General features: G+C 35.4%; 2 protein-coding genes across 4 annotated transcripts; one reads left to right on the top strand and one right to left on the bottom strand.

Annotated features, from left to right (window-relative positions):
• Positions 1-8,961: 8,961 nt before the first annotated feature.
• On the bottom strand, positions 8,962-26,443 carry LOC128992028 (aminoacyl tRNA synthase complex-interacting multifunctional protein 1-like). Of its 3 annotated transcripts, XM_054415374.1 has the most exons (6): positions 26,260-26,443; positions 24,913-25,469; positions 23,782-24,226; positions 10,495-10,661; positions 9,978-10,115; positions 8,962-9,252 (listed from the first exon to the last, which is right to left on the bottom strand). In XM_054415374.1, exons 4-6 carry the CDS (start codon positions 10,588-10,590, stop codon positions 9,010-9,012), a joined length of 477 nt encoding a protein of 158 aa, XP_054271349.1. In that variant the 5' UTR covers positions 10,591-10,661; positions 23,782-24,226; positions 24,913-25,469; positions 26,260-26,443; the 3' UTR covers positions 8,962-9,009. The 3 variants fall into 3 exon arrangements, 2 of the variants coding, with proteins under 2 accessions (XP_054271349.1, XP_054271348.1); XR_008490686.1 differs by lacking the exon at positions 8,962-9,252 and having other exon boundaries at positions 9,985-10,120; XM_054415373.1 differs by lacking the exons at positions 23,782-24,226; positions 24,913-25,469; positions 26,260-26,443 and adding an exon at positions 11,939-12,084.
• On the top strand, positions 13,708-20,949 carry LOC128991650 (aminoacyl tRNA synthase complex-interacting multifunctional protein 1-like). Its single transcript, XM_054414728.1, has 2 exons — positions 13,708-13,758; positions 20,533-20,949. Exons 1-2 carry the CDS (start codon positions 13,723-13,725, stop codon positions 20,947-20,949), a joined length of 453 nt encoding a protein of 150 aa, XP_054270703.1. The 5' UTR covers positions 13,708-13,722.
• Positions 26,444-26,984: the final 541 nt, after the last annotated feature.

A 26,984-nucleotide genomic window follows, 5' to 3' on the forward strand; every position in this document is an offset into this window, starting at 1 on the left:
TTTATGAGCATCTTGAAACCGTTTAGCACTGAAAATTACAATAATTAAGACTGTTAGACTATCAAATTAATTTAATATTTTGCTTGTTGCTCATTTAGATTCAGCTGCCTTTAGAATTTACAATAGGATATTGATGATGCAAAAGTGACTTTAACTCTCAACAGATAACATTTATTTCCGCTTTTATACTCACGATGGGTAGAAGACACACCCACATAATTTTACACTTGGAAAACATGATGACGTGGTATAAAGTCCTTTAATTTTTGGTTTTTTACACAGTATAAATCCATAAAATAGAGCAATGAATCCTAATAAATTTGAGTTTCATTATGACAAAAAATTCCATTCTATTGCGGGTTCATCCCGGAAAGGTTAGTACTCATAGATTAGTACTATTATAAATATCATTAAAATTATTTAATGACTTACCAGTTTGTTAATTGAATCACTGGAATGCACTTCAACACATTAACACGATTGTAGTCAACAAATACATTGTAAGTATAACCAATAAACCGACCCATGTTCTCTGATTTGTATCTAGCTTGTATATGTGTCAGGTAACCCCTCAGCCTGTCCTTTGTCTTCAGAACAGTAACATTGTAAGCATTGTCCGGAAGTAAATATGGAAACTGTAATTCCACATGGTTTTCCATGCATATCAACCCTGGAAACGCACATAGAAAGCTGAACTATAAAATTCCTTTAAATATGATTGATAAACATTAGCAAGAATAATCAATCAAGAACCATTAGCAGATCTAGTTTAGTTAACAAGATGAACAAGGCACATCTAACTTATTGATCAGTATGATACAGTATCTTAGTCATCAGCAGAAGATGGGGAAGAAAGATTAGTAATATATTGTCTACACTTTCCTTGGATTCGATACTTGGATTTGGAAATAAAAATGAATTACAAGAGCGACTAAACTATTTTTGGCTTAATGCACTGGTTTTTTTCCATAGCTGAATAACTTGGTGGTTAGGTTATTATGCCCTAATAATCAAAAGACTGGGAGAATTTCACAAGATCCAAAATCAGAAGATCAAGTAGTTCTATAGCCGATCGGAATATCCAACGTTTATTGCAGATCACAAGATCCAAAGATTTGTTGAGCGTTGCAGTTGACTTAATGATTTTTTTTTTAATAATCATATGAATAATTTGGGTGTTTCACTTAATTATTATTGATTAATAATGCAAAACAGTTAGCAAATATCACAAATGTATAAGATGTATGTACGTAGGAGTGAGATTAATTTAAAGAAATATTTCACATCGCTTAAGAAAATCTATACCGTAGCTAGGAACGCGGCTGAAGACGGCGTGTATTTGAACACCATCAATCTAAGAGACGCAATCGTTCATACTTTTGGATCTTCCGATCTGACATGCATTTTGGATCTTCCGACCCACATACGATCACAAGATCCAAAGTCAAACGGACAGTCTATTTCATAAGTTTACTTATGGTTATGACTGTAATTTTTATCTTCCGATCTTTGGATCTTGTGATCTGTAATATAAACAATTTCGCATCTTGTGATCTGAAATATAAACGTTGGATCTTTCGATTTTGGATCTTGTGAAGTTGATCCAAAAGGTTCTCTATTTAGCATTTCAGTGTTCCTCATTTCAGTGTTGTGTGTGTTGGACAGTGTTTCTGATCAAAGAATCAGCTGTGCTTAGTCATAGTATTAAAGCTTTCACAAGACAATCAATCCCCCAGTGATAAAGAGTGATAGTAGAAGAACTGTTTTTTTTTTTTTTTTTAGAAACACTGAGACGAAGGCCTACACAGAATGTATGTAAATTATGTAGCATTGTGGAATCATTAGGAGGAATAATTATTGTAAAATTATAATTTGTAAAATTATTGCTGCTCTGTACCATTTGGGAGATATTTTTAAAGTTAGATCCCTTCCTTTTTGGAGGTGAACCAAAAAACCTAAGACCTATCTATTTTATCTTTCCTTTTTTTACGGCAATATCTATGGAAAAATGTCTGACAGCTTAGAAATATCCTTGTTTCGAAGCTTGATTTACTACATACGAGCTTTGACTTTAGACATTCCATCCTCATGTTAAATTTGTAGCCAGTTTTTTACCAAAATCGTCGTAGTTGATGTGAGCCACCGACAGATTGTGTTGATTATTGATTTTCGTTGAATACACAATCTTTATTAGGCTACCAATTCAAACTAATGGAATGACCTATTGTGAGCTATAGCAACTATTATGACCCATGCACTTGGCCAGCAACAAAAAATAAGGTAGAAATTAAGAATTTTAGATACTAGCGCATACTGTGACTGTCTCGCACAACTACATTCTTTTTAAAAAAAAAAATTGGCTACAGCTGGTGCATATAAATGGGACGTCTACTTTAGTATCCAATAGTCAATGATACGAGTCAATGATTAATCATTAATCAACGACTATTACTATGGATTCAGCTCACCTGGCATGTCGGTAACGATACAAGGTTTGTCAAAAGCAATAGGGTTTAACTTGGTCGCTCCTCCACACTTCCCCAGGTTTTTTGTTTCCCCTAAACCTGTTGTAAACATTAAGTACACCCCTCTCACCATCATGTCCGAGTCACTAAAATGTCTGTAGGGAAATCTTGTTACCCCTCCTGGTTTTACGAAGGCGTATTTTCGTTTCCATTGGAACATCCGTACTCCAGCCTCGCCTAAAGGACGAATTAATGAATAGTTTGCTACCACTAAAATTTAATTTGGAGTAGAGTTGTCTCTGTGATACAAGATTGGACAACACTCTGAAATATTAATTAACAAATTTAGGAGCTTTAAGTTCTGTAGTATAAGCTAATCAAAAGTTAACATTATTGAATGTAAAATTTATAAATTAATATTTTAACAACTTTTAACAACATGGTCATCCTTAAGTCATATTGACATGTGTTTTTCTTTTTTTTTGTGTTTGTGTGTGTATGTATTATGCTTTTGGGTAGTAGTAATTTCATCAAATATGTTATGTTCAGTGGCGGATCCAGAATAGGTCAAAGGGGGGCTAGGTGTTTGGGGGTATATGGAATACTTCGGTCAAGGCGGGGGCCGGGGGTCCTCCTACGGAAAATTTTCAAAATGTAAATGTTAAATGACACATTTTTAATGAAATGAAATGAAATGAAAATTTTTTTATTTTACCAGGCAAAGTTAGGGCCACATGGCCCTCTCTTACACTTAACCTGACAAACTTAAATATAAATAAATAAAAATACAATGAAATTTCTTAATCTAATATAAATATACATATTTATAACTTTGATTTTTAGGCCGTTTTTAACTATTAACCAGAGTTTATAGGCAAAAAGCTATGGTTTGACTCAAGAATATTCACTAAAAAATAAAAAGGATTTTGAAGCCATTAGAATGTTTTTGCATTAACATAGCATATCTGACCCTTTGACCATAAGAATTTGAACGTTGAAAGGTATTACCTTTGTATTTCAAGTACAGAAATACATGTAGTACTAATATTACATTTTTTTCAAATGATAAAGTTTTTAAAATAAACCTGAATGTTTTAGTTATTCTACTTTAATAACAAGTTTCTATAATGCATTACTGTTATATAATGCAATAAAATAAGGCACTTATTGTTCCTTGTTATAAAAGGTCTAAAGCAGAAGTATTGTATAAGTTTTAGCTGGATTACTCTTATCCTGAATTTAATGAGTAACTTGAAAACAATGAAATATAAGTTGACTATTTCAAAGGACAGTAATAATGTAAAAAACCTATTCAAAAGAAACTTTAATGTCACAACTTCTTTTAATAGTAAAATGCTATGAATATGTTATACAATGGCCCAATTTGACAAAGAAATTTGTCTTGGTTTTGACTGACTAAAATGGTGTAAGACTTTTTCTACATCGATTTCACTATGAGACAGTCAATGACCTTGGTCGGGCGTGCAGCTTCCTCTCATGTTCGGCAACCGAACAAAACCAATTAGGTACCCATTTTATTTAGTGTAAATTGGATACCCAAGGGGGCTATTAGCCCCTCTCTGGATCCGCCACTATGGTTACGTTTGTATTAATTAACATTGATAGTATTTGATGGACTAGAAGTTAGTTGTGTTTTGAGTTCTCGGGCTTAATTTAAGGACTTACAATACACAGTCTATTCCTACTTTTCCATGCCATCTACATAAAATGGTACACTTCTGTATCTGTTGTCAAAAACAACTGAATGAAAATATTGATCGATATATCGATTATTCTATTGTTTCATTCGATATATCGAATACTCGATATATCGATCGATATTTTCATTTGGTTGTTTTTGACAACAGATACGGAAGTCTACCCGGACATAAAATTTTTTGTTCAGTCAATGTAAATTATTATTTCATAAATCAGAGTTTACTCATTCACATTATTTCTTTCTCAGAAAAAACACTTTTGGCTTAGAAATATATTAGGGTAAGAGGATTCCGATTTGATACACTAAAAAGTCACCTCAGGGAAAGATACAGGGAGATGACAGCACATCAAATGTTCACAATAAACTTTGTGATAAAATTAATCGAAGAGAGATGTATCAAGTTTATTGGTTGTGAAATGTTTCTGTAATATCAACTGCCTGGAACTCCTCCCTTGGGTAAGTTGGATGTCTGGTCCATCTTTATAATTTACATTCACATGAGGTTTTAGCCATAGCCTTCAGAAATATAAGATGACTACAAGACTTTGTTTCGATAAAATATGGTTTTATCAAAGAACAATTTAACCAGTCATAACAACTCTAGTCTAGAGTATAACTTATAAAGCCTCTTTACCTTTTAAAAGTCCCATCTGTAACTACTTGTACTCCCTAATGAAAGCTTTCAAACCCATTACGAGTAATTTTGAATATGATAGAAGTTTTGTGGTGATAGTTTATTTGAACAAATCAAAGTACTTACAAAATCAGTTTTATTTAGCAATGTTTGTACCTATTGGTGTGCTTACCTGATATTGCTGGAATTTTACAGTTACTTCCAAAGAAACCTCTATTGCACAAGCAAGCTTGTACAAACTTGTAATTACTATTCACACATTTTCCACCATAACCGCAATCCTTTTTACATTTTTTGGAAATCAGGCATTGATCAATAAACCATTCTTTGTTGAAGAATGTATTCAAGCAACGGCTATCTCCTTTATCGTCTTCTACGCAGACGGAGCATTGAAAGCCTATGTCATTCTTGAACTGATTACATACCTGGTCATCTTTACAGAATACACTGAACAAAGGTTTGTCCTGAGCTTGAATATGTTGCAAGTTTACATTGAAGATCAATAGGGTTAGCGTAAAATGTACAGAACAAATATTAGGGTATGCACTTAATATGCACTTCGACTTCATTATGAAATTGGGAATAGTTAATCACCAACACCACAACATCATCCAACCAAACACTTAAGAAAGCATTGTGTTTTAGTAAATATAAACAGTGTTTAACTGTTTACTTACACTCATATGGTTTAACATTTAAGACAAAAGTGGGCTTTGCATTTTTATTATTGGTAAAATGACATTTTGTTTACCTATAATAATTTAAAACACATGTAATTTGTTAGTATGAACCTGGAAACAGAAAAATAAGTTTGTAGGCAAAATTTGTTTAAAAATACCCCCACCACAGCAAACCTGTCGACTAAGCGAATTTCCATTTGTCTCAATCCCTTTTCAATTAAAGCTATCTATATATAAAGCCAAAAGTACCCTATAATATAAAGTCACACCCCCATAAACCATATACTTAAAATGTTTGTCATGATGAGAAACCTTGCACAAAACTATCCATTATGTCATAAATTGCCCTTTAAGGTCGTAATTCCTTTCTAAAGGGAACTTTCATATACCTAATGTTAAAAATACCTCAGCTGTACTTATTTGTTTGTTATTCTTTCAATTTATTACTTTATTAAAATCAGGTGTGATTATTTGTTTCTTTTACTGTATTTTGTTTATTTCAGGTTAACTTAACCAATAAATAGTTTTATTAATCTTTGATATTGCTGGAATGGTACCTAGGTTTGCTGCAACAAGGAAACTGAAACTAATAGCATAGACTAACCAACACAAGTAGACTTCTCATCCCATTGTAAATTTTGAAGCACGTTTTTTGTGTCTAGTTCATGTACGTGACACAAAGGCGCTAGTGTCAATGAAACTTTGTTTCCATTATTTTAGGGTTAATTTCTTGATTTTTGCTTTACTATTTGGTTATATAACTAGGGGACAAGTTATTGTTTATGATTAGATCGTATTATTTGGTTAAACGAGGTTTTAAATGTCTGTAATAACGGGAAACAAATTGTAAACAAAACACGACCTCTACATAAACCGTACATGAACTAACAATTAAATTGTCTTCAGCTGTTCCATAAGGATGAGAAATCTACTAAGGGAGTATGTTTTATCTATGCTAACCCTTAGAGTGCCAGGCGAGAAATAAAAGTAACGCTCAAAAAATGCCGATGATTTTTCCCGAAGGTCGCGCTAAAAATGCCGAGCGCGATCTGGCGATTTTTAGGTTAAAATTTCGTAAAAATCGAATTTTCGATATTTTGACCAACGAAAATCGATGTATCGCATCTAGTAACTTTCGACTCAATGTTAATATATGGGTTAAAAGAATCCGAGTATCCATTCGGTTGTTATGACAACTGTTCGATCATTACGAAACGTCCGGTCAGCCGGACGTTGGCACTTTTGGCTCGTTCTAAAAACGTCCGGTCGGCCGGACGTTGGCACTTTTGGCTCATTTTAAAAACGTCCGGTTCCCCGGACGTTGGCACTCAAAGGGTTAATAGCATAGATTAACCAACACAAGTAGACTTCTCATCCCATTGTAAATTTTGAAGCACGTTTTTCGTGTCTAGTTCATGTACGTGACACAAAGGCGCTAGTGTCGACGAAACTTTGTTTCCATTATTTTAGGGTTAATTTCTTGATTTGTGCTTTACTGTTTGGTTATATAACTAGGGGACAAGTTATTGTTTATGATTAGATCGTATTATTTGTTTAAACGAGGTTTTAAATGGCTGTAATAACGGGAAACAAATTGTAAACAAAACACGACCTCTACATAAACCGTACATTAACTAACAAATAAAATTGTCTTCAGCTGTTCCATAAGGATGAGAAATCTACTAAGGGAGTATGTTTTATCATAGACTAACCAACACAAGTAGACTTCTCATCCCATTGTAAATTTTGAAGCTCGTTTTTCATGTCTAGTTCATGTACGCCACACTGGGCGCTAGTGTCGACGAAATTTTGTTTCTATTATTTTAGGGTTAATTTCTTGATTTGTGCTTAACTGTTTGGTTAAATAACTAGGGGACAATTTATTGTTTATGATTAGATCGTATTATTTGGTTAAACGAGGTTTTAAATGACTGTATTAACAGGAAACAAGTTGTAAACAAAACACGACCTCTAACATAAACCGTACAGAACTAACAATAAAATTGTCTTCAGCTGTTCCATTAGGATGAGAAATCTACTAAGGGAGTATGTTTTATCTATGGTTTTATCTATGCTAATAGTGTGTTTTTTTTAATATTAATACTTTAGTATACAAAAATTTCCAAGTTTGATCAAAATATTCAAAATCCATCCGTAAACAAGCAAACTACAACATATATAAACATATATACAAATTTGAACGAATAGTGTTTTTGGCCTCTGGGAAAATCAAAATGAAAAAGTAAATCGGTCCCAGGCCTAGGTCTTACCGTGCTCCCTACGGTAATAGCTACTTCCCCATAGGGAAATTAGCTAAAAGGTGAGTTATTAGACTTCTAGTGTAATGTAAAAATTTGAAGCCAAAAACCGTGGTGCAATCTGTTGATGGTCTACCAACTAATGACCTTTCAAAATTGACTATTGGATACTAAAGTAGACTTCCCATCTATATGGACAAGCTGTAGCCAATTTTTTATTACAAAAAAACGCAGTTGTATAAGCCAGTCATAGAATGCGCTAGTGTCTAAAATTCTATTGTATACCTTATTTTTTGTTGCTGACCAGGTTGATGGGTCATATCTGTTGCTATGGCTCACCATAAGTCATTCCCTAAGTTTGACTTGGTAAAAAGGATTGTGTATTTGACAGAATTTAGTAATTTAGATCAGCGCAATCTGTAGGTGGTGGCTCACATCAACTACGACGATTTTGATAAAAAATCTGGCTACAAATTTAACATTTGGATGGAATGTCTAGCACTAGAACCTTTTAGAACCCTCTAGTGAGATGGTCCTATACTTCATCTATTTTCTTCAAAGTTTTACATTAGCCTACATGGAAAGTCTGTTATGTATACGGTTAATTAGCAATACCAATAGTCATAAAATATTTCAAGAGAGGGAAATTATCCATCATCAGAAATTTGTTTAGAAAATAAATTAATAATAATCCTTTTCATAAAGTCAAAAGTAAAAATTGTCTTCATTTCAATTCACTCTGCTAGGACTACATTTAATCGTAATGTTTGTAAGGTTTTAACATTGTTTAGTGGTAATCTAAAAAAACATTATTTTGTTTGCTATGAAATATTTACAGACAAGAGTATAGGTGTTTTACTTTTAAAGAAAACTACCGTAGTATTACTATTTTACGACTAACATTTACCACCAAGTCTCTTGCATAGGAAACTTACAAAGCTATTACCTTCACTATACACAGAAAAAGTTAACTGTGAAAGTTGATTTGGTAACCACACTGACTAGATTCATTGTTTATCCAAAACTCTAATATATTAAATATTTATTTGTTTTTACAACCACTTGTAACTTAGCTAGTTGAAATTTAGTGCAAATATTTATTACTTAGACTGTACCACAGCAAAAATTAATTAGGAAATGATCTAATTATATTGTTGGGTTTTTACTCCAAAATTTTGTCACAAATATATCAACCATGTTCTCAAGCTCCCAATTTTTTTAATGATAACCTCGATGAAAATTACAAAAGCATTCAGAGGAATTTGATTGGACAGTCATAAAGAGTTTCTGCTTTAATGATCCCTTTCCCTTCCACCTTGAGAGGGATGTCTTTGTAGACAGCTTGACCACTGGAGTCCACCTTGAAGTCCGGAGAGACGAGTTCGAACGCATGCTCGTGGGGCATCATGAAGGGTTCATCAGGGTCTCTGGGGAAACCATCCACTATCACCTCATCCCCCTCTGATCCACCAGGCGGGGGTAGCAACAACTCTACCTGAAAAAGGTAATTAAAAAGTAAAAACACAGGGAAGCTGTTATTATGCAGCAGAAAGCAAGCAAACTATTATTCCAGCAGCATATGCCTATCTAAACTGAAAAGAAACAAACCAAGTTTAAATAATTTATAAATACTAATTTTTTTAAATACCACGTTTTTAAACTCACTAAAAAGTTGAAAATAATTTATAAATATGTGAAGAGAAAAAATACTTGTATGATTTAAAACGAAAGATGTGGGGCGCTTGCAATAGCTAATTTAAAATTATCTTAACCTATTGAATCATTATTATCTATTACATTCACCCCACGTTTTTCGTTTTAAATCTTTAAACTATTTATTCTCTTCACATATTTATACATTATTTTCTACTTTTAAGTGCGTTCAAAAAAGTTTTTTTTTATTTTTACATTATTTTATACTTTTTAGTCTCTAATGTGTAAATATGTTAAAAATCTATTTTATGGCTTATAAATACATAACCAAATCTATTTAACTGTAATCACATGTTGTTGCTATCATTCTCATAATCATAAAACTTTAGAATCTCTCGGGAGCAGAACCTGTACCTCTTTAACCTCTGCTCTTTGAACAAACTGTCAAATTAAAATATTTACAGCTGACTTTAATTGATATATTTACATTCATCCAAAATGTAAACCCAAAAGAAACCCAAAAATTTGAACCCAGAAGATTACAAAGTAATATCGAGTTGCCTTTACCTTATCTCCCGAAACTGCACAGAGAAACTTTCCTCTGTTCTTAAACTGATCGATTTCAGTTACGAAGCAGTTGCAGAGCATCACCACCATTTTGTCAATGAGAGCATCTTCTGGATAGTGCTTTGCCACGTCATTTATCTATTCTAACAGATCAGTGTGGAAATGAGAAAAAAACATATTTTGAGAGTGTCACTGTTATTACGGGTACGTTATAATCTTACTTGTTTAATAATGTAAATGTAAACTCACTTGTGGTTTTCTTTTGATCACAACAATGCGTAAAAGTAAGCTTAGAGATACTTACCAATACGGTTAACTCCTCCTCTTTTGTATAAATAGTGTATTAAATGTTAGTTTTCCATTAGAATCTGTTTGGTTCAGAAACCCATCTGTGTATAACTCTTACACTCCCAAACCCACTTAAAACGATTGATTATGCAGCTTGTTTGTCAATGCAGTAGCTTAAACAATTTTAGCGTTATTCTCCTGAATTGAAAAAAAAAACAATTTAACTCACAACTAGTTTAATATCCATATCAAGGTCGTCTTCAGGTCCTTTATAATAATGCATATTATGCATGTTGTTGGTACAGCCATCGATGAACTTCTCCATTGGAAATATATGATGGATGCGAGCAATTCTGATGTCAAATCTGCGGAAGTCAATGGGACCAGGAACTTTGACTGCAAGAAAACAAGATATTGTTTTGTGCAAATAATTGCAACAAGTAAATATTTGTTACCGTCAGAAAATGGCATATTATTATGAACTTTAATTATGTCTAAGTATATAATTTTATTTCAAAACTCAAGTTTATTACATTTTTTAAAATGTTTATAAAATTTTAATCCTATCTTTTAAAAATACTAGAGGTCGTCCAGTGGTTGAAAACTTGGAAAAGTTTGTAATGTCAGACTTCTCTATTTTCACCCTACGCTGTAAATAAAACATGTGATTGGAATTTCTACATTTGTTTTGATATCCTGTTAATATTGTGTTGTTATTTCGTCACCAGCATGACAACCCATAAGGTCCATGTTATTTTTTTTAATGATGTTTTGCTGCCAAGAGTGGACTTGTCTCCTTCAGACACTTCATTGCCTTTTTTTTATTTTGAAGGCGACAGTTTCAAATTTGCCTGTCTTTTGCAATAACAATAAATAAGGCTCAAGGAAAAACTTTGGACAGGGTTAGGCTTTATATACCACAACCAGTGTTTAGCCATGGCCAGCTATATGTTGCTCTGTCCAGAGCTAGGAATTTCAAAGATAACAAGGTTGTAATCCTTCCAAGAACCAACAGAACGGTCAACATATAAGGAGATTTTTTAACTTTTGATGTGGGTATTTTAAAACTTTAAAATTCAAAATTCAAAATGTTTGTTATTATTATGAGCTTTATTATTTTGATTGAACCGCAAAATTTTGCAGGGGAACGGCTGGTTATCTTCTTTAAGTATATTTTTAAGATATGATTACAAATTTTCCTTTTTTGGGGCCTGTAATTCAGTCTCTAGGTTTGTACCAACATTTGACAAACATGCCACATTCAAGTCCCAACCAAGTCCTACATTATTTGTCACAATCATTCTACAACCACAAATTTTTAATTTATTAACTTATCCAATAAAAATAACAGTTTTTACCAAACACCCTTGAAGAGAGCCGAGAAGCCATCACGCAATGTACTGTGTGTGTGCTCAAAATCGAAGATGAGTGTTTACAACATAGACAAACCATGAAAATGGCAAAAATACAGCAAAAAAATATAAATATAAACTTGTAATAATACATTTAAATATTAGTTAAAATATTGTGTTTCATTCTTCCTGTCAATGGCCGATTACCTAAAACAATCTTCAGCTATCCAAACACAACCCTCCTCCAAACCCCAATTTTTTAGATTTGTTGCTATCTGAACTCCAAAAATGTGTGTAATACTGAACTTTAAAATTACTCACATGAAGGAGCCATAGTAGATGAATAGGAATAGACTTTTTAATTTTTAACTTCTCCTCAATATAATTGTATTATGAATTTGAGTTTAGAATGAAATGAACTGGTTAAAACACCAACTTTCTCACAAAAACTCATGTGAAAAAAATCGTCTCTGGATTAAAAAAATCCTAACTCACGATCTTTATAAGTACATGTTTACAAACAAAGTATGTTATACATTAAATTCAAAAGGTCCAAATAATATATCTTGTTTCAAGCAAAGATTATTTAAACTAGAAACTGTTGTTGGATAATTTTGTATATCTGTTAAGTAAAAGATAAGAAAGAGCTATCAGAAACACTATGTAGTAACATCATTATTCATTAGTTGCCATTACACATACATTATTTATAGTAGCATTATACAGCAATAATACAGTGATAGAATACAAGCTTTTTGAAAACACAAGTCTTCCCACAGCCTTGATATTGTTTATATTGCTTTGCTGACGGAATACTTTCCAAGTTAAAGTGAAACATTGTTTGAGGATCATGGATTGAAAATGAAATGTCGGAAGATAATAAAATATCAAAAGGTGTGTACAAGCATAGCAATATTTATAATACAATTACAATGTAGTGCAGAATAATAAATTTGCTGGTGTATTTTTGGCCACAATGAAAAATAGAAATGAGAAATATTGAGTTTATTTACATTTTTAAAATAAGTATTAAAGAATGTTCTGTAAAGGGTGTTTGAAAGCTGTAGGCTGGGTAGCTTTTATATATGTTTACTGAAACAATATATCTCGGCTGAATTAATTTAATTTTAATTATAATTATTGAGTTCATAATTGGTTACAGCAAGATTTTTACTTTCTTGCCGTACACTTAATACATGGATAAAGTATTGTTTTCCTATTTTTTTTTTTAAGTTTGAGTGGAAATGTCCATTTTGAATCCAAAAAAGTGATTTTTGAAGTTATGTAATTGTGTGTATGTGAAGAGAGCTACAAACTACATCTGTGATCTGATTTTGTTGAAATTTGGAATGTGTTTTCTAATCCATCTATCTCGAGGTATTCTTTTATTTTTTAATGATTTTTGTATAAAATAATGAAAAATTGGATTTTTACAAAAACGGACCAAACCATTTTAATTAAAAATAAAATTTAGTATTTTATGTTCCTTTTGACTCTTAACAACCTATAAAATGTCAATCAATAAATTAAGATGGGGACACCACTATGTGCATATTTTAACACAAATAAGAGTTTAGAATGAGTGGCGCATTGTTAGTGACTAAACCCAACATGTTCCTTGGACACTGCTGTTAATTAATATGCATACAGCCAATGGCAATTAAAGGACCTACAATTTATAGTGGAATTAATTGGTCTAATTATCAGGATAGTACTGCGGATAGTCGTAGTACTCACTAGTGCGGACGTTAATCCACACCAGGGAGTATCGCATCCACAGTGCATGCCTATAAATATCCACAATTCGTGACCTAGAAGCTGTATTACACGACGCCATAGTTGTCATAGTAACTCCCACCGCTTACCCATAAAGAGGGTTGTTGACAAGCTAATAGAGGGTGTCAGTTTGCTAGTACTGCTTGATAATCTGTTTTACAAACCATTATTGATGGTTAAACTATTAGAGGTAGGCCTATTGATTAGGTAAGGTGTAATACATTTCAGATGAGGAGTTACCTCCAATAGACATCAGCTGGCTGGACCTGAGAGTTGGAGAGATATGTGATATCTTGTACCACCACTGGGACGAGACCTGCTTTATAGCTATGATTGATATTGGGGAGAGAATAACTAGACTGGCAGTGAGTAATAACACAGACACACCCACTAGAGTTGTAAATTATTGCTGTTACTCAGTAACACAACAGCAACATTTATTGCCTGCCAATAACAAATTGCATTCTGATACTTTGTTCTTAAGAGTCTGTTGTTGTTGGCTGTTGTGTCACAGCCATAGTTTCAATGTGTTAAACGTTAGACTTGATATCGGTGTATGGTTATTTTATGTTGTTGAGGTAATGTGGGACCAATACAACAACTAGATGTAAAAAATTGTTTTCCCAGTTATTTTCAAAGTATTTTAAATTGCAATAAATAGGCCATCCTAAAGTTTAATCTATATAAATAAAATTAGTTTTGTCTGTACATTGCTCAGAATTATATATTTTTAGGTTATTTTTACGTCTTATACATTAAATAAGCAGAAACGAGTCTTATCTCAATTTCTGTCTGTCTGTCTTTCCCTTTGTCTGTAACACTCAAGATGGCATTTTACACTATCTTCTCCTGGAAAACGACAGTACCTATCAAGATCCAAGTCATTTTAATGTATTCACTGGATTGGCGAGATTGTCTTTAGCCATTAAAATATGGCCTCACTACTTTGTAAATAATATTACGAACGTTCAAAAATGTAGTTTTGTGCGATTTATGTCAAGTTTTCGTCCAATTTTTATTGCATAATCATCTATGAAATAACGAACAGCTGTTCGGATCAAGATTATTTTTCCTAGCTGTCACTGATATGTTTACAAATGTTGTTTACAAATACCGCAACCTTTTTCAATCACGTTTTGAATGTAAATCCCAAGTGATTAAAAACGTTTTTCTTACATAACGGATTTAATTAATCGAAAGTGCAATAATATAGTGTAATAGTGTAACCGTGTAAATGAAATTAAATAACTAGGCATCATCCAGTTCAGGAACCAGAGATTCTTTGTGTATAAATTGTTCTTGAGTTTTGATAACCAGAAAGAAGACCTTGAATCAGTGTTGTATACGGCTGGGAAACTTTAAATTTAATAATGATCGTCGCCAATGGCTTAGAAATATGGTTTCCACTCATTGACACGGTGCTTCAATGGCGGTTGTGTAAAGTGGTAAGTAAAAAATCACAACTGCAGTGGTTGATTGTAACAGAGGTTTACGGATGATGCTAAACTCGCTTTTCTAATGTGTTATTTTCTGTTCCTACCATTGACTATATATATATAGTCAATAGTACCTACTCACCGTGTGATGCAATCGCTGGACCATACAGCCATGCTCTTGGGTACGTACGCCTACCCAATTATTCATAACAAACTGTTCGACGACGATCCTTGATACCAGTACTTTTCCCTAGAATACATGGCCTACCTACTTAAGAAATAAAATTACAAACGTCCAAAAACCCAACGTTGTGTGATTTTTGTCACATTTCCTTCTAAGATATTATGCTAAGTTGTATCATTATTGATCAACTAGCATAAGTGATCATTATTGTATCACATTATGCTAAGAAAACGATAACGCACTTTAGTAAAACATTTATTCAGCTAACCATAATGAATTGTTTAAACGCTTTACGTTGTTTATGTATCAATAGTTCGTGGCCTATTTTGGTAATATTTACTATAAATTACCAATCATCTATACCAGGGTGGCTGGACCACCCTGGACCAGTCGTCTTCATTTCATATAGTAAGCCGTCATTTCGGGTCATCATCGGTCCAAGCAAATATACATTGTTATGATGAAATTTGATGACATTAACAAAATATTTTAGATACTAATTTTACAAGTACTTTGTTATGCTTAAAGCGTAGCAAACCCCCTAATTAAGTTCTGTATTTTTGTGTGTATGTCTGTTAGTAAAGCATTAATGTCCTTATTTCTCAGTGTTTCACGGAAAGGACAAAAGTACCTTTATAATGAAAATGTCAACACGAATAAAGTGTTAAATTGGGAGGTTGAAGTAGTACCTTAAATACTTTTAACCATTGTGGAAGGTAACTTTCAATTATAGGCCTACATTAGGGCTATGCCTCATAGATCTATAAAGCATTTTTTAGTTTAATCATTGGATTTAACATATGGACCAACACGACCCAGGTTACATTTAATTTCGAAGCATTTGTTTTGGCTTGAAACTGTCAGATACTGTATTTGCGAAGGTTTATATACTGTATAATAGTTTTGCCAGCATATCTGAAAATATGCAAACCAAATTCTGTTCTTAATAAAAAGGTTTCAATAACTGACTACAGTAAGATCCCCGTGCGTAGAACGGGCACACAGCTAGTTTATACTAAACTTCAAGTCAGACTGAGGCAGAACCAGGGGTGAATCAGTCAACCGCACTAATAGTCTTATCCCTTGAGTCGAGTCTATTGTGCATGCTTGGAGGGGTCCGCGGAATTGGCTAACTCTGGAACTCGCTAACCCCATGTTAAACGCCCTATCTTCAAATTTGGTCGATGAGAGGAACTCGCTAACTTGTTCGGTTTCGGAATTGGCTAACTCCGGAACCCGCTAACCCGCTCTAGAGCCGGGTTAGCGGGTTCCGTCCTCGTACGGAAGTCGCTAACTCGGTCCCTCGGCGGAACTCGCTAACTCCCAATCATAAGCCTCGCGGGCCGTCCAATGGGAGCCAAGCACGAAGATTTTTGGCCAGTGTTGCCGAAAGTGTAGTACCTATATCGTATCGGTACCATAATGTCGTATCCTACGAATAATTAGTAGTAAGAGCAACGTAGCCGATAAAATAAATATATGGGCTCGCACCATTTCTGGCATTATTTATTTTTTTGACCTACACTGCATCCCGGTCAAGGTCAAGCTTCTTGGCGCGGAGAACACCCTGGATGTAAAGTGACACACAGGTCCAATTGTCCTCACCCTCCATCATCATCGGTATGACCGTGTCCACCGACAGCAGTCCTACGAACTGTTGAGCCTCTAGGCGGGGCCTTTCCCAATGCTGGCAGTGGAAAAAAGTGTGTTCCACGTCATCGGGAATGCCTGGGCAGTATATGCAATCGGGTGACACGGCTTTGCCCATCCTGAACAAGTACGACCGGAAAAAGCCGTGACCCGTCAGAAATTGGGTGAGGTAGAAGTTCACCTCTCCGCACCGCCGATCAACCCAAGGTTGGACCTGTTGTATCAGTCGCCTGGTCCAGAGCCCCCTTGTCTCCTGTTCCCAGCTCTCCTGCCACAGCTGGAAGGTCCAGGTGTGTTCCTCAATTCTTGCCTGGTCCTCCCCACGGAGCTGATAAATTGCCTTCCTCTCCGCCGCCAAAAGTTTGATGGGGATGACTCCAGCAACCACCAGGACGGCGGGTTCGGACACTGTTCGATAGGCAGATGTTACCCTTAGTGTTGCCTGGCGCTGCACTCGGGCGAGCCGCATCCTATATATCTCCTTATTGAGAGCGTCTGCCCAGACTTCCGCACCGTACAGGAGCACGGACTGGATCGCAGACATCAACAGCCTTCTGCGGCTGGACCGCGGACCTCCGACATTGGCCATTAACCGACCAAGGGAAGAAACCATTTTAGCGGCCTTGTCCGCCGTACGGGTGATCTGGTCTTGCCAGCTGTGCTTGCTGTCCACCATGACACCAAGGTACTTTGCGGCACGAGTGGTTTGGACTTCAACGTTCCCCACCATCAAAGGCACGATGGTGTCAATCCTCTTTTTAGTCAGAATCACAATCTCAGTTTTGCTCAGAGCGAGCGAGAGACCATGTTCTGCCATCCATGCGTTAATGGTGCGCATGACTCGATTTAGTTTCAGCTGGGCAAGCTCAATGCTACGTGCGGCTATTAAAGCCGCAACGTCATCTGCATACCCAACTAGGACAGTTTCCTCAGGCATCTCGGATCTCAAGAGGCTGTCGTAGGCGACGTTCCAGAGGTCCGGGCCCAGTATGGATCCTTGAGCAGCATCAGAAGTTACATCCATCGTCCTGGAGCCTTCTGTAGTGTCGTAAATGATGAGGCGGTACCGGAGGTAGTCCTCTATCATGCGCATGAGGTATGCCGGGACATGGAAAGTGTTCTCCAGTGCGTCCACCATATCGCACCCCCTCGTGGAATTAAATGCGTTTCGCACATCAAGTGTTACAAGCAGCACAACCCGACGAGAATAGTTGTTAAACTCCTCAGCTCTCATTACGGCTCGCTTTACCTCCTCAATAGCTTCAAACGTTGACCGTCCCTTCCTGAAGCCGTACTGACGAGGGGATAGATTTCCTGCAGCAACCACGGCTGAATTCAGTCGGGAACGGATCAACTTTTCCAAGACTTTCCCAGCAGTGTCCAACATACAGAGAGGTCTGTAAGAGGAAGGTAGGTCTGGGTTTCCTTTTCCCTTCCCCACGAGCACAAGCCTAGCTGTTTTCCAGCAGAAGGGAAACTTCCCCTCGGCCAGACAGGCATTGTACGTGCTTTAAGGATTTGTGGATTTATTGAAAAGGGATAGAACGGCCGCCTCCAACTCCTCGAGACTGAACAGCGGTACGTAGTCCACCCTTCCGAACTCCCGCAATGGGCGCAGTGTGCGAGTCGGGAAAAGGGACTTTACAATCCTCTCCATAGAGGCCCCGTCCATAACGGAAGGTGGAGAGCGGGTGCCAAGCTTCTTGGTTACTATCTTGTAACCCAGGCCCCACGGATCGGAATCGACATCGTCCCTTAATTTCTCCCAGCAACTGCGTTTGCTCCGGTAATGGCCCGGCAAAGAGACTTCCTAGCCACCTTGTAAGCATCAGACTTAAGACGTCTATCTTCAGGTTCTCTGGCCCTGGTAGCAAGACGTCTGGCTCTCAATGCTGCCCGTCACAGTTCTGCGATCTCGGTTGTCCACCAGTACACAGGTCGCTTATCACACCGGGAACTCCTGCAAGGCATTGACTCATCGCAGGCCGAGACTATCAGCCTCATCAATGATGTAATTGATGTCTCTGCGTGAGCCACGCCAGATGCAGCAGGTTCCACTGGCTCTCCCCGTAGTATGACTTCGGTGAATTTGGCCACGTCCAGCTTTTTGGTGTTCCACCCAACGGACACCTGCCGAGACATGGTAGCTTGTCTCTGATGACTATCCAGGACATCAAAAACGATGTACTGGTGGTCACTGGCCGTATAATCCTCTAGGACTCTCCAGGCTCGTATCCTCGGCAAGAGGGACAAAAAACAATAAAATTTTTATTTATTTATTAAAATACATCACATAACGCCTAAGGAGTGCTTCTGCACGCAGGCAGGTAAATTGTCAAAATATACATTGTGTACTAGTATAGAATAAAAGCAACATAATAATAAATATAGAAATAAACATAATAAGAATAAAATTGAACAGTATTGAAAAACAAGTATAAAATAAGTTAGGTTATTAGCAAAGTTTACAAATAAGTTATATCAATATCAATAAGTTATGTTTACTACAATCAGACTGATAAAAAATCCTCAATTCTGTAAAAACAATTGTCTAACAGGTAAGACAGTAAGTGTAACCGGAACTTTTTAAATGATTCTACCTCTCTCAGTGATAAAGGAAGCTTTATAGTGATAAGGAAGGTGGTTTACTGTATCTTCATTAACACTGACATTTTGAAATACGGCAGCGTACGATTATTTCGTCGTGCAAGGTTGGCAACGCTCCATGCAGTGGGCGCGGCTGGGTTAGCGACTTCCAGAGTTAGCGAATTCCGCCGCGAGACAAAATCTAGTTAGCGGGTTCCGGAGTTAGCCAATTCCTGACTGAGACGGTTAGCCAGTTCCAGAGTTAGCCAGTTCCGACACACGACCGAGTTAGCGAGTTCCTGAGTTAGCCAATTCCTACGTCTCGCTTGGAGCTGCTCGGGCAGCCGGTGAGTCATACTACTGGCTCCACTATCTCTGAGCAATATTTTTTTTGAAGAAAATATAAAAATCTGATGGTATAAAATGGATATATTTTAATCTTCTGATCATTTTGGTATTTTGAAGAGAATCGTGGAATTTTTTAAAATTACTCTACACTGTACTTTGAATGTAACCTTAAAATTTAATTAGACCAAAGTTTAGGTTTCATCAGCTCTGCGTTTGATCATGTAGCCAAATTTATTGGAAAAAATAACATCAAAATAACACCCGCTTGCATATTGGTTAATTGGTTAGTTTAAATACAAAATGTTCATGTTCTAATGACTTGTTTTCTTTGATTCAGAACTGGATGATAAAAATTTTGGCTTCAAGATAGCAACTAAAAATACATTTGTAATCATACAACCATAAAACTGTAGATGGTTATTTTCTCAGTATTATATGCAACAAATAAATGATAACACTGTCAAACTAAACCTAAACTTTGGTATAATTAAATGTTAATGTTACATTCAAAGTACAGTGTAGAGTAATTTTAAAAATTCCACGATTTTCTTCAAATTTGGTATCAAAATGATCAGGAGATTAAAATATATCCATTAATACCATAAGATTTTAATATTTTCTTTAAGAAAAAAATATTGTTCAGAGATAGTGGAGCCAGTAGTATGACTCACCGGCCAGGTCACCGGCTGCACGAGCAGCTCCAAGCACGCATAATAGACTCAAGGGATAAGACTATTAGTGCGGTAGACTGGTTCACCCCTGGTTCTGCCTCACTCTGACTTGAAGTTAAGTATAGCTGTTTGTTTAGTCTACTAATAAACTCAAGCCATTTAAACTTATATTTTTAAATGCCACTAAAGCAGTAAATACCTATAGGTGTAAGGAGGTTAGAATGATTCACCTACTCTGCAATTACAGCTTTTAACTTTCCACAGGTGATGAAACTGTGTAAATATTACAAAATGAGACATCTGCGGTACAAGAAGTGCATTGCCCTTTGTAACATCAACCCCATCAACAAGGCAGGGGTGACTGCTACAGCTCGGGTGCTACTAGCAGCCAAGCCAGGTGAGCGAGAGCTTCTCCGGGGGCCATCCAAGAGTGAGCCGGGTGAATTCGTCAAGATAGAGGGATTTACCCGAGACAACCTCTATGAACCATTATATGCTTTGCACAGGTTTGATCGACCAAAGCGAATACCGAAGAGGAAAATATTTTCAGCAGTCTCGCCAGACTTAAAAATTAATGCTGATAGAATCGCTACTTATAGAGACACACCGTTATACGTAGAAGGTCCAAACGATAAAGGGTATGTTATGTCAAAAACCATCACTAACGGTTGTATAAGATGATTGGTTTACTTGTGTGTTTAACTATTTTGTATGTTTTTTCACCCACAAGAAAAGATTCTATATTTTCGGTAAATATTAGTATTACCTAAGCGCAGTGCTCGATTTGCGGTGTAACGGAATTCCGGTACCTCTCTTTTGGTAAGATAAAAATATTGAATTTAATAGATACATAAATACTAAATAGGCAATAGGCCTAATCATGTTAAATAGGTTACAGTTCCGGCATCTCATCATTTTTTACAAATCGAGCGCTGCCTAGGAGTACCACATTGAAGTATTACAGACATGATACATTTGCGTGATTAGTTGATTATTCCATTTGGTAAACACTGTTGAATGATGAATAACAGAAGAATTAAATGATTTAATGATGAATTAACACTGATGAATATTTGATAAGTGACAGTTTAAATAAATACCGAGTGTCCCATTATAGTCTCCCCCCTGGTTAATTTTTGAACGGCTAAATATATTTAAACGAGCTTCGATACACGTTACTATGGTAATGTAAAGTACTTTTTGGGGGTATTTTTAAATTGTCACCGGTTTTGAGATGATAGCGGGTAGTGCCGCAATCGCCAGAAATCATCAAGTATATTGCCGTGATTACGGCAAACTTTCACTAACATTTTTGTGCAATCATGTAAGATGCTTACAACTCCTATCAAGCGGCCAACCCCTATCGTTTTAAAGGCCATTAGTTAAAAAGAATATTAGCAAAAACCAGAGGCCTCTATCTCAACCCATTACAGAATGGCGTCCATTTGAATTTTTGACCAGCCTGAGAGAGCCCAAGTAAAAATAAAATATACATCAATCAATTTATCAATTTACATCTCTACTGATCATTATTTGCAATCTCTAAATCGCCAGATTTACATTAACATTGTAAGCATCTCACATGAAATTTTTTTAAAGTTTGGCGTTATCACGGCAATATACTTGATGATTTCTGGCGATTACAGCAGCCCTCGCTATAATCTCAAAACTTGCTATTATTTTTGCGATCGGGGATAACTTCGTAATGTTTTACCATGATTGTGGAAATGGTCGTGATCGTCTCCCCTGCGATCCCGATTTTCAACTACGCAAAACAAGGAAAATCAGTGGTTTTTGGCAGGATTTTTTGCTACTATTCTGGATTTCCCTGTGGTTTACAAAATTCACAGATTTTTTCCGGTCATCAAAATTTACCAACAATTCCCAATTTCCAGGTTGGCTGGACCCCCTAGTAAAAAAACCACAGCGCAGCAAGGGGCGCAATGCAGATAATTGACGTTGAAAAACCTTTTTGCGCATGCGCAGCAGGAATGTCCGCAGTACGATTTATAGAAGTTTCAAAAAATCCGTCCTCGAACTCAAGCAAACGGACGGATTCCTGTGTGCGGTGCCACATTTGACATCATTGGAAGAAAATTTTAGAGCCTCACCAAAGAAACCTTCCCATTAAAAGCCCCAAAATTGTGTGAACGGACAATTAGACGGGCTGACAGGTAGTTGGATAAACTATGTGTTTGGGAAAAATTTCATAACATATTTTATCCATCAATGCTGCACTATTGCAAAATCACTAGCCATTATTTAACTATGGGGGATGAATCATTTATTCTTTTTCATAGAACCAGAATATGTTCGCTGTAGCTGTACAAACTTGTTTGTAATATATTTTAGTATGTGTCACATTAAATATTATATAATACAGTATGTTGGATGTTATTTATTATTCAATTGAGTGTTTATTTTTCCCTTTGAACAATCATTTAAAAGTAACATTAAAATCGAGTGTGACCCAGGAAAATAAACTTAAGACCTTTAATATACTATTTAAGGTTTATAGATCACTTCCATTAAAAGTTAAAAGGAAAGGATTGTGAATAAAGGTATATTTATGAAAAAGATTCCCATCAAAATTGACCTTCTTAAGCATGGACACTTTTCATCTCAAAATATTAAACGTTCAATGTCATTGCTATTGCCACGGAATAGTCAAGCTAAAATATTCAAATATTTTTTATTTATTTATTTATTTATTTACTACATGTCATTACATCATTTTTTGACAGGACATAAAGTCATATACAGGATATACTAAAACTAAGAAATAACAAAAATGTCTTACTAAATTATTAATCTAACTTAACGTCCATATTTAAATAACATTCTATAGAAAAAAATTTTTTTGTTTTTAACCAGGTCTTCAGGGTGGATCTGAACTGTGTTTTACTATCAATATTTTTTATGCGGAGTGGTAACTTATTGTAAACTTGTGGGCCTATATATTGGGGAGATAAATGAAATTTCTCTAATCTATGGGTTTCAGGCTTAATATAACTCTTAAATCTAGTGTGGTGGGAATGAATGGGTTGGTTCATGAATGAGGAGAGATTGCCTTCAACCCAATTTGAAATTTCTAAAATATAGTGATCATAAAATGTTAAAACCGAAAATGTTTGAAAAAGACTTTTACAAGGAGTTCTACGAGGAACTCGCCCAATAATTCTAATTGCTTTTTGTTGAAGTTTGAATATTTTGTTGGAGTGGCATGAGTTTCAGAATACCATATGTCATTATTGAAGAAAAATAAGCATGATAAACTATAAGCTGAGTCTTCAAGTCAACAGCTTGTCTGATTGCACGAAGAGAGAAAATACAGCGGTTTAATCGTTTAATCAAATTAACAACTTGTGATTTCCAGTTAAGATTTTCATTGACAGTTATACCTAAAAAATTCACATTTTGCTGCAGTGGCATTTTAGATTTTGATGTTGTAATTTTACCTGTATTGTATGCACAAACACTTATAGTATTAATAAAATTTGTAATGCAAATTACCTGAACAGTTTCGCCAAACGTATCTCAAGATATTGTACAAAACATGTTCTCACTAGATAAAGTCGTACCCCATCACATTAGACACACTGCAATCACTCAAAGTACGTGTGGTAATGTATCCTTCAGTACCTTCAACTTGTAAAGGCTTGTCTTTAAAGACCACTTGTTTGTCTTTATTTACCCATAAGTCATTTTCAATAAGTCCATTTGCGTTCACAACATAAGGCTTTTGTGGGTTTTTCGCATACCCTTTTACATGGATCGAACTTCCAAGTTGTGCTTTTCTGGGTGCCTGGAGAAGTTCTATTTCATCCCCCTTCTTTGCACAAAGTACAACAACTTTTGACTCGACTCCCCTGCTTGTAAAAGGTTTGGGATTGCATAAAACAACTATTTTTAGATTTTCCAAATCTAGTGAGCTGTATCGTTTACTGAGGCCACTTTCCTGAAACAATTAATAAGTTGTAAACCTAACGATATTAAAATGGTTAGCCTACATATTTTTAATTGCCAGTAATCAATATTATATCCTTAACACAGATTTCTCCCTTTTATTTTCCACCATTTTTGTACCCATTATTATATAATCGTAGATTATGAACAGTTTGAACGCTTGAGTTTTATCATTGACTAGTATTTTTATAGTCAATGGTTCTTTAATCTAACTCAATTTTCTAAATAAAAGTTAGCCAGAGAGTTTTACGTCAAAAATATTTAAAACCAAATCCACAATCTTTTAAGAGCTCTAAAAAAACTTTTTGGGGGGTAAGTTAAACCATAGATTTAGCATTACTCCCTTAAGTCAGGTTTACACGATGCCGGTTGGTGTGACAGTTGTCTTTGCCGATTGTCACCACATGATTGTCAGAGGCCGGTTGTCCTCAGTTCAGTCCCGGATACAACTGAGTTTCAGGACAATTGTGAGGGTAAAATTGGCCTGAAGTGTGTACAGTCATACCACATGGAAATTGCACTCAAATTTACAGTACTCGGTCGTCCGAAGGGAGTGTCAGAAAACCATGGAGAAATCGAGACTATGGAACGTCAGAAAACTATGGAGAGATCGAGACTCTGCTGTAACATTAAACTAAGGAGTCAATTTTTATAACTACACAATGATTCTCAACTTACTACAACCAATCTTCTTTCTTCCTTTATTTTTTGTACGTCTTCCAAAGATCCCATAAAATCATTAGATAGTTTGACATTTGGATTAATGCTGATAGTTTCGACGTAACGACGTCCCTTGGATGGTTTTGGGTGACGCCCGACCATGAGTACTTGGCCCACTTTGAGATCAAGGTGTCCGATGTGAAGAGGGTTTTTGTAACCTATAATGTCCCCGTGTTCATCATGAATCGGCTCGAGAAATTTACCTCTAAAAACTTTCTCAGATGAAAACTCATAAGCTGTTTTTTTGTTTTCTCTCAAGTCTTGTTCCCTTTTTTGGGATTCAGCTAAACGCTTGTCAATCAACGCTTCGATCCTGGCTTGTAAGTCATCCGGAGGTTTCAAAAATGGATCGTCTGGAATGTCATTTTCAACCAGTGATTTTTTTTCTTCGGAGATTTCTCCATTTTCAGCAGTTGCTGGATCACTCAAGATGGTACCGGAATTGTCTTCAGCTTTCTCTTCACATACCTGTGTAGAAGTGTTGTCTTTAGCTTCAGATTTGTCTTGCGAGTGACCTGCAAGTCAATAGGCCAATATTATAAACACTGTAACATAGTTTTCTTGAACTTGATCTATTTTCTTTACAAGCTTTAAGTCGTGTTAAATGTTAGTTTACACTATAGTTATCAGTTTAAAGTTGAAGCTAGTGAGGATCACAATAAGAGAAACCCGTAAGCCACACACTAACCAACCGCAAGCTAGAATAAAAGGTCTTGATGAGAGATTCCCCAAAAAATATTAGTTTTTCTATAAACCTTCTTCTAAGGGAACAAACGTCAATCAATTAAGTTTTTTTTTTTTTATATATATATTGAGAATGTGTCATCTGCTCCATTTGTTTCAGTTTAAAATTGTTTGTTTTACTTTTAACAGAGTTAAACTTTTGGCCCTCGATATATATATTTTCCATGTTTACATTATGATTAAGTTATTAGTTTTGTTTGATAGCTGATTGCAAATTCACAAGCAAAAGATCTTCTTTAAAATAAGCATTGATAACAATTTGAGTTTTACCACAATAATCAATAGAGGGTGTAGGCCTATAGCTATTTTTTTACAATACATTTGAAAACCACATTACAGTATTCTCTTCTGTATTTTCACAATCTTTCACGCATCTTTGGTCTTTAAGTCAAATAAAACTTGGTTATTCACTGATTCCTCACTATCAAATTAATTAGGGCCTATTCTTACAATTTTGAGATAACTTTTTTTAAACTAGTTTTAATATTCTTAATATAGCAATAGTTTAAAAGTAAAAATTACAGTAATATTTTCAATCAAGCTAAATTAAAAACTATTTACCTTCCACGTCTTTACTCCCATCCATCATGATTGGCTCAGAGATTTCCAACTTTTCTTTGATACTAAACGGTCATCAACAAACACATTCATCACTACTAACTTCTTAAAAAAAATCTTTGAATGAACTTAGCTTGTGTTACATCTTGAATGTGGAAACTGTGACTTTTCAGACAAGATAAGTTGATACTAGACTTACAACACATCTAATAACTCTGAAAGTTAAAAAGATAAAACGGATTTATTTGATCAGTGAACTCAGATAAAGACTTGGAGATTGTTAAGTTTATATTTCTTTGAATACATAAATATTATTTTATTCTATTTTAGTGTGGTGAACAGCCACCACACGTAACAAGCTAAGCTACTTCAGTTTGAAACTGTTATAAGTTTCCTGTAGTACCTCCCAAATATGGTACTGTATTGCTTTAAGCCGATAAGCTTTAAACACAACCAGATTTTAACATTAAATTACCGTTAATTTATCAATTAAATTATACATGGAAGAGTAGATTTCAGATTCACGTTTTTATTGTTACCACAAGAATTCATCATTACCAATGCCTAACCCCCCTAATAGTTTATATTCTGAGAAACTAAATAGAGTTAACCAGAAAAGATATCTTTTTTAGGAAATTATAAAAATGTACAGCCAAAAGAGGTATATAAAAGGTTCGATTTGCAAGTCTAGTGAAGCTTGGCCTAAAAAAGCTTAAATTGAGATTTGA

Source organism: Macrosteles quadrilineatus, unplaced genomic scaffold, assembly GCF_028750875.1.
Source record: "Macrosteles quadrilineatus isolate MER2022 unplaced genomic scaffold, UCM_ALF_1.0 Scaffold_4__1_contigs__length_99947679, whole genome shotgun sequence".
NCBI classification, from domain to species: Eukaryota; Metazoa; Arthropoda; class Insecta; order Hemiptera; family Cicadellidae; genus Macrosteles; species Macrosteles quadrilineatus.

Coding starts and splice junctions, on each gene's coding strand:
- LOC128992028 (XM_054415373.1), bottom strand. Junction 10,116..10,494: donor ATATGGATATTAAACTAGTT/GTGAGTTAAATT, acceptor CTGTTAGAATAG/ATAAATGACGTGGCAAAGCA. Junction 9,253..9,977: donor GTGCAGTTTCGGGAGATAAG/GTAAAGGCAACT, acceptor TACCTTTTTCAG/GTAGAGTTGTTGCTACCCCC.
- LOC128991650 (XM_054414728.1), top strand. CDS start 13,723: ATGATTGATATTGGGGAGAGAATAACTAGACTGGCA. Junction 13,759..20,532: donor AGAGAATAACTAGACTGGCA/GTGAGTAATAAC, acceptor AACTTTCCACAG/GTGATGAAACTGTGTAAATA.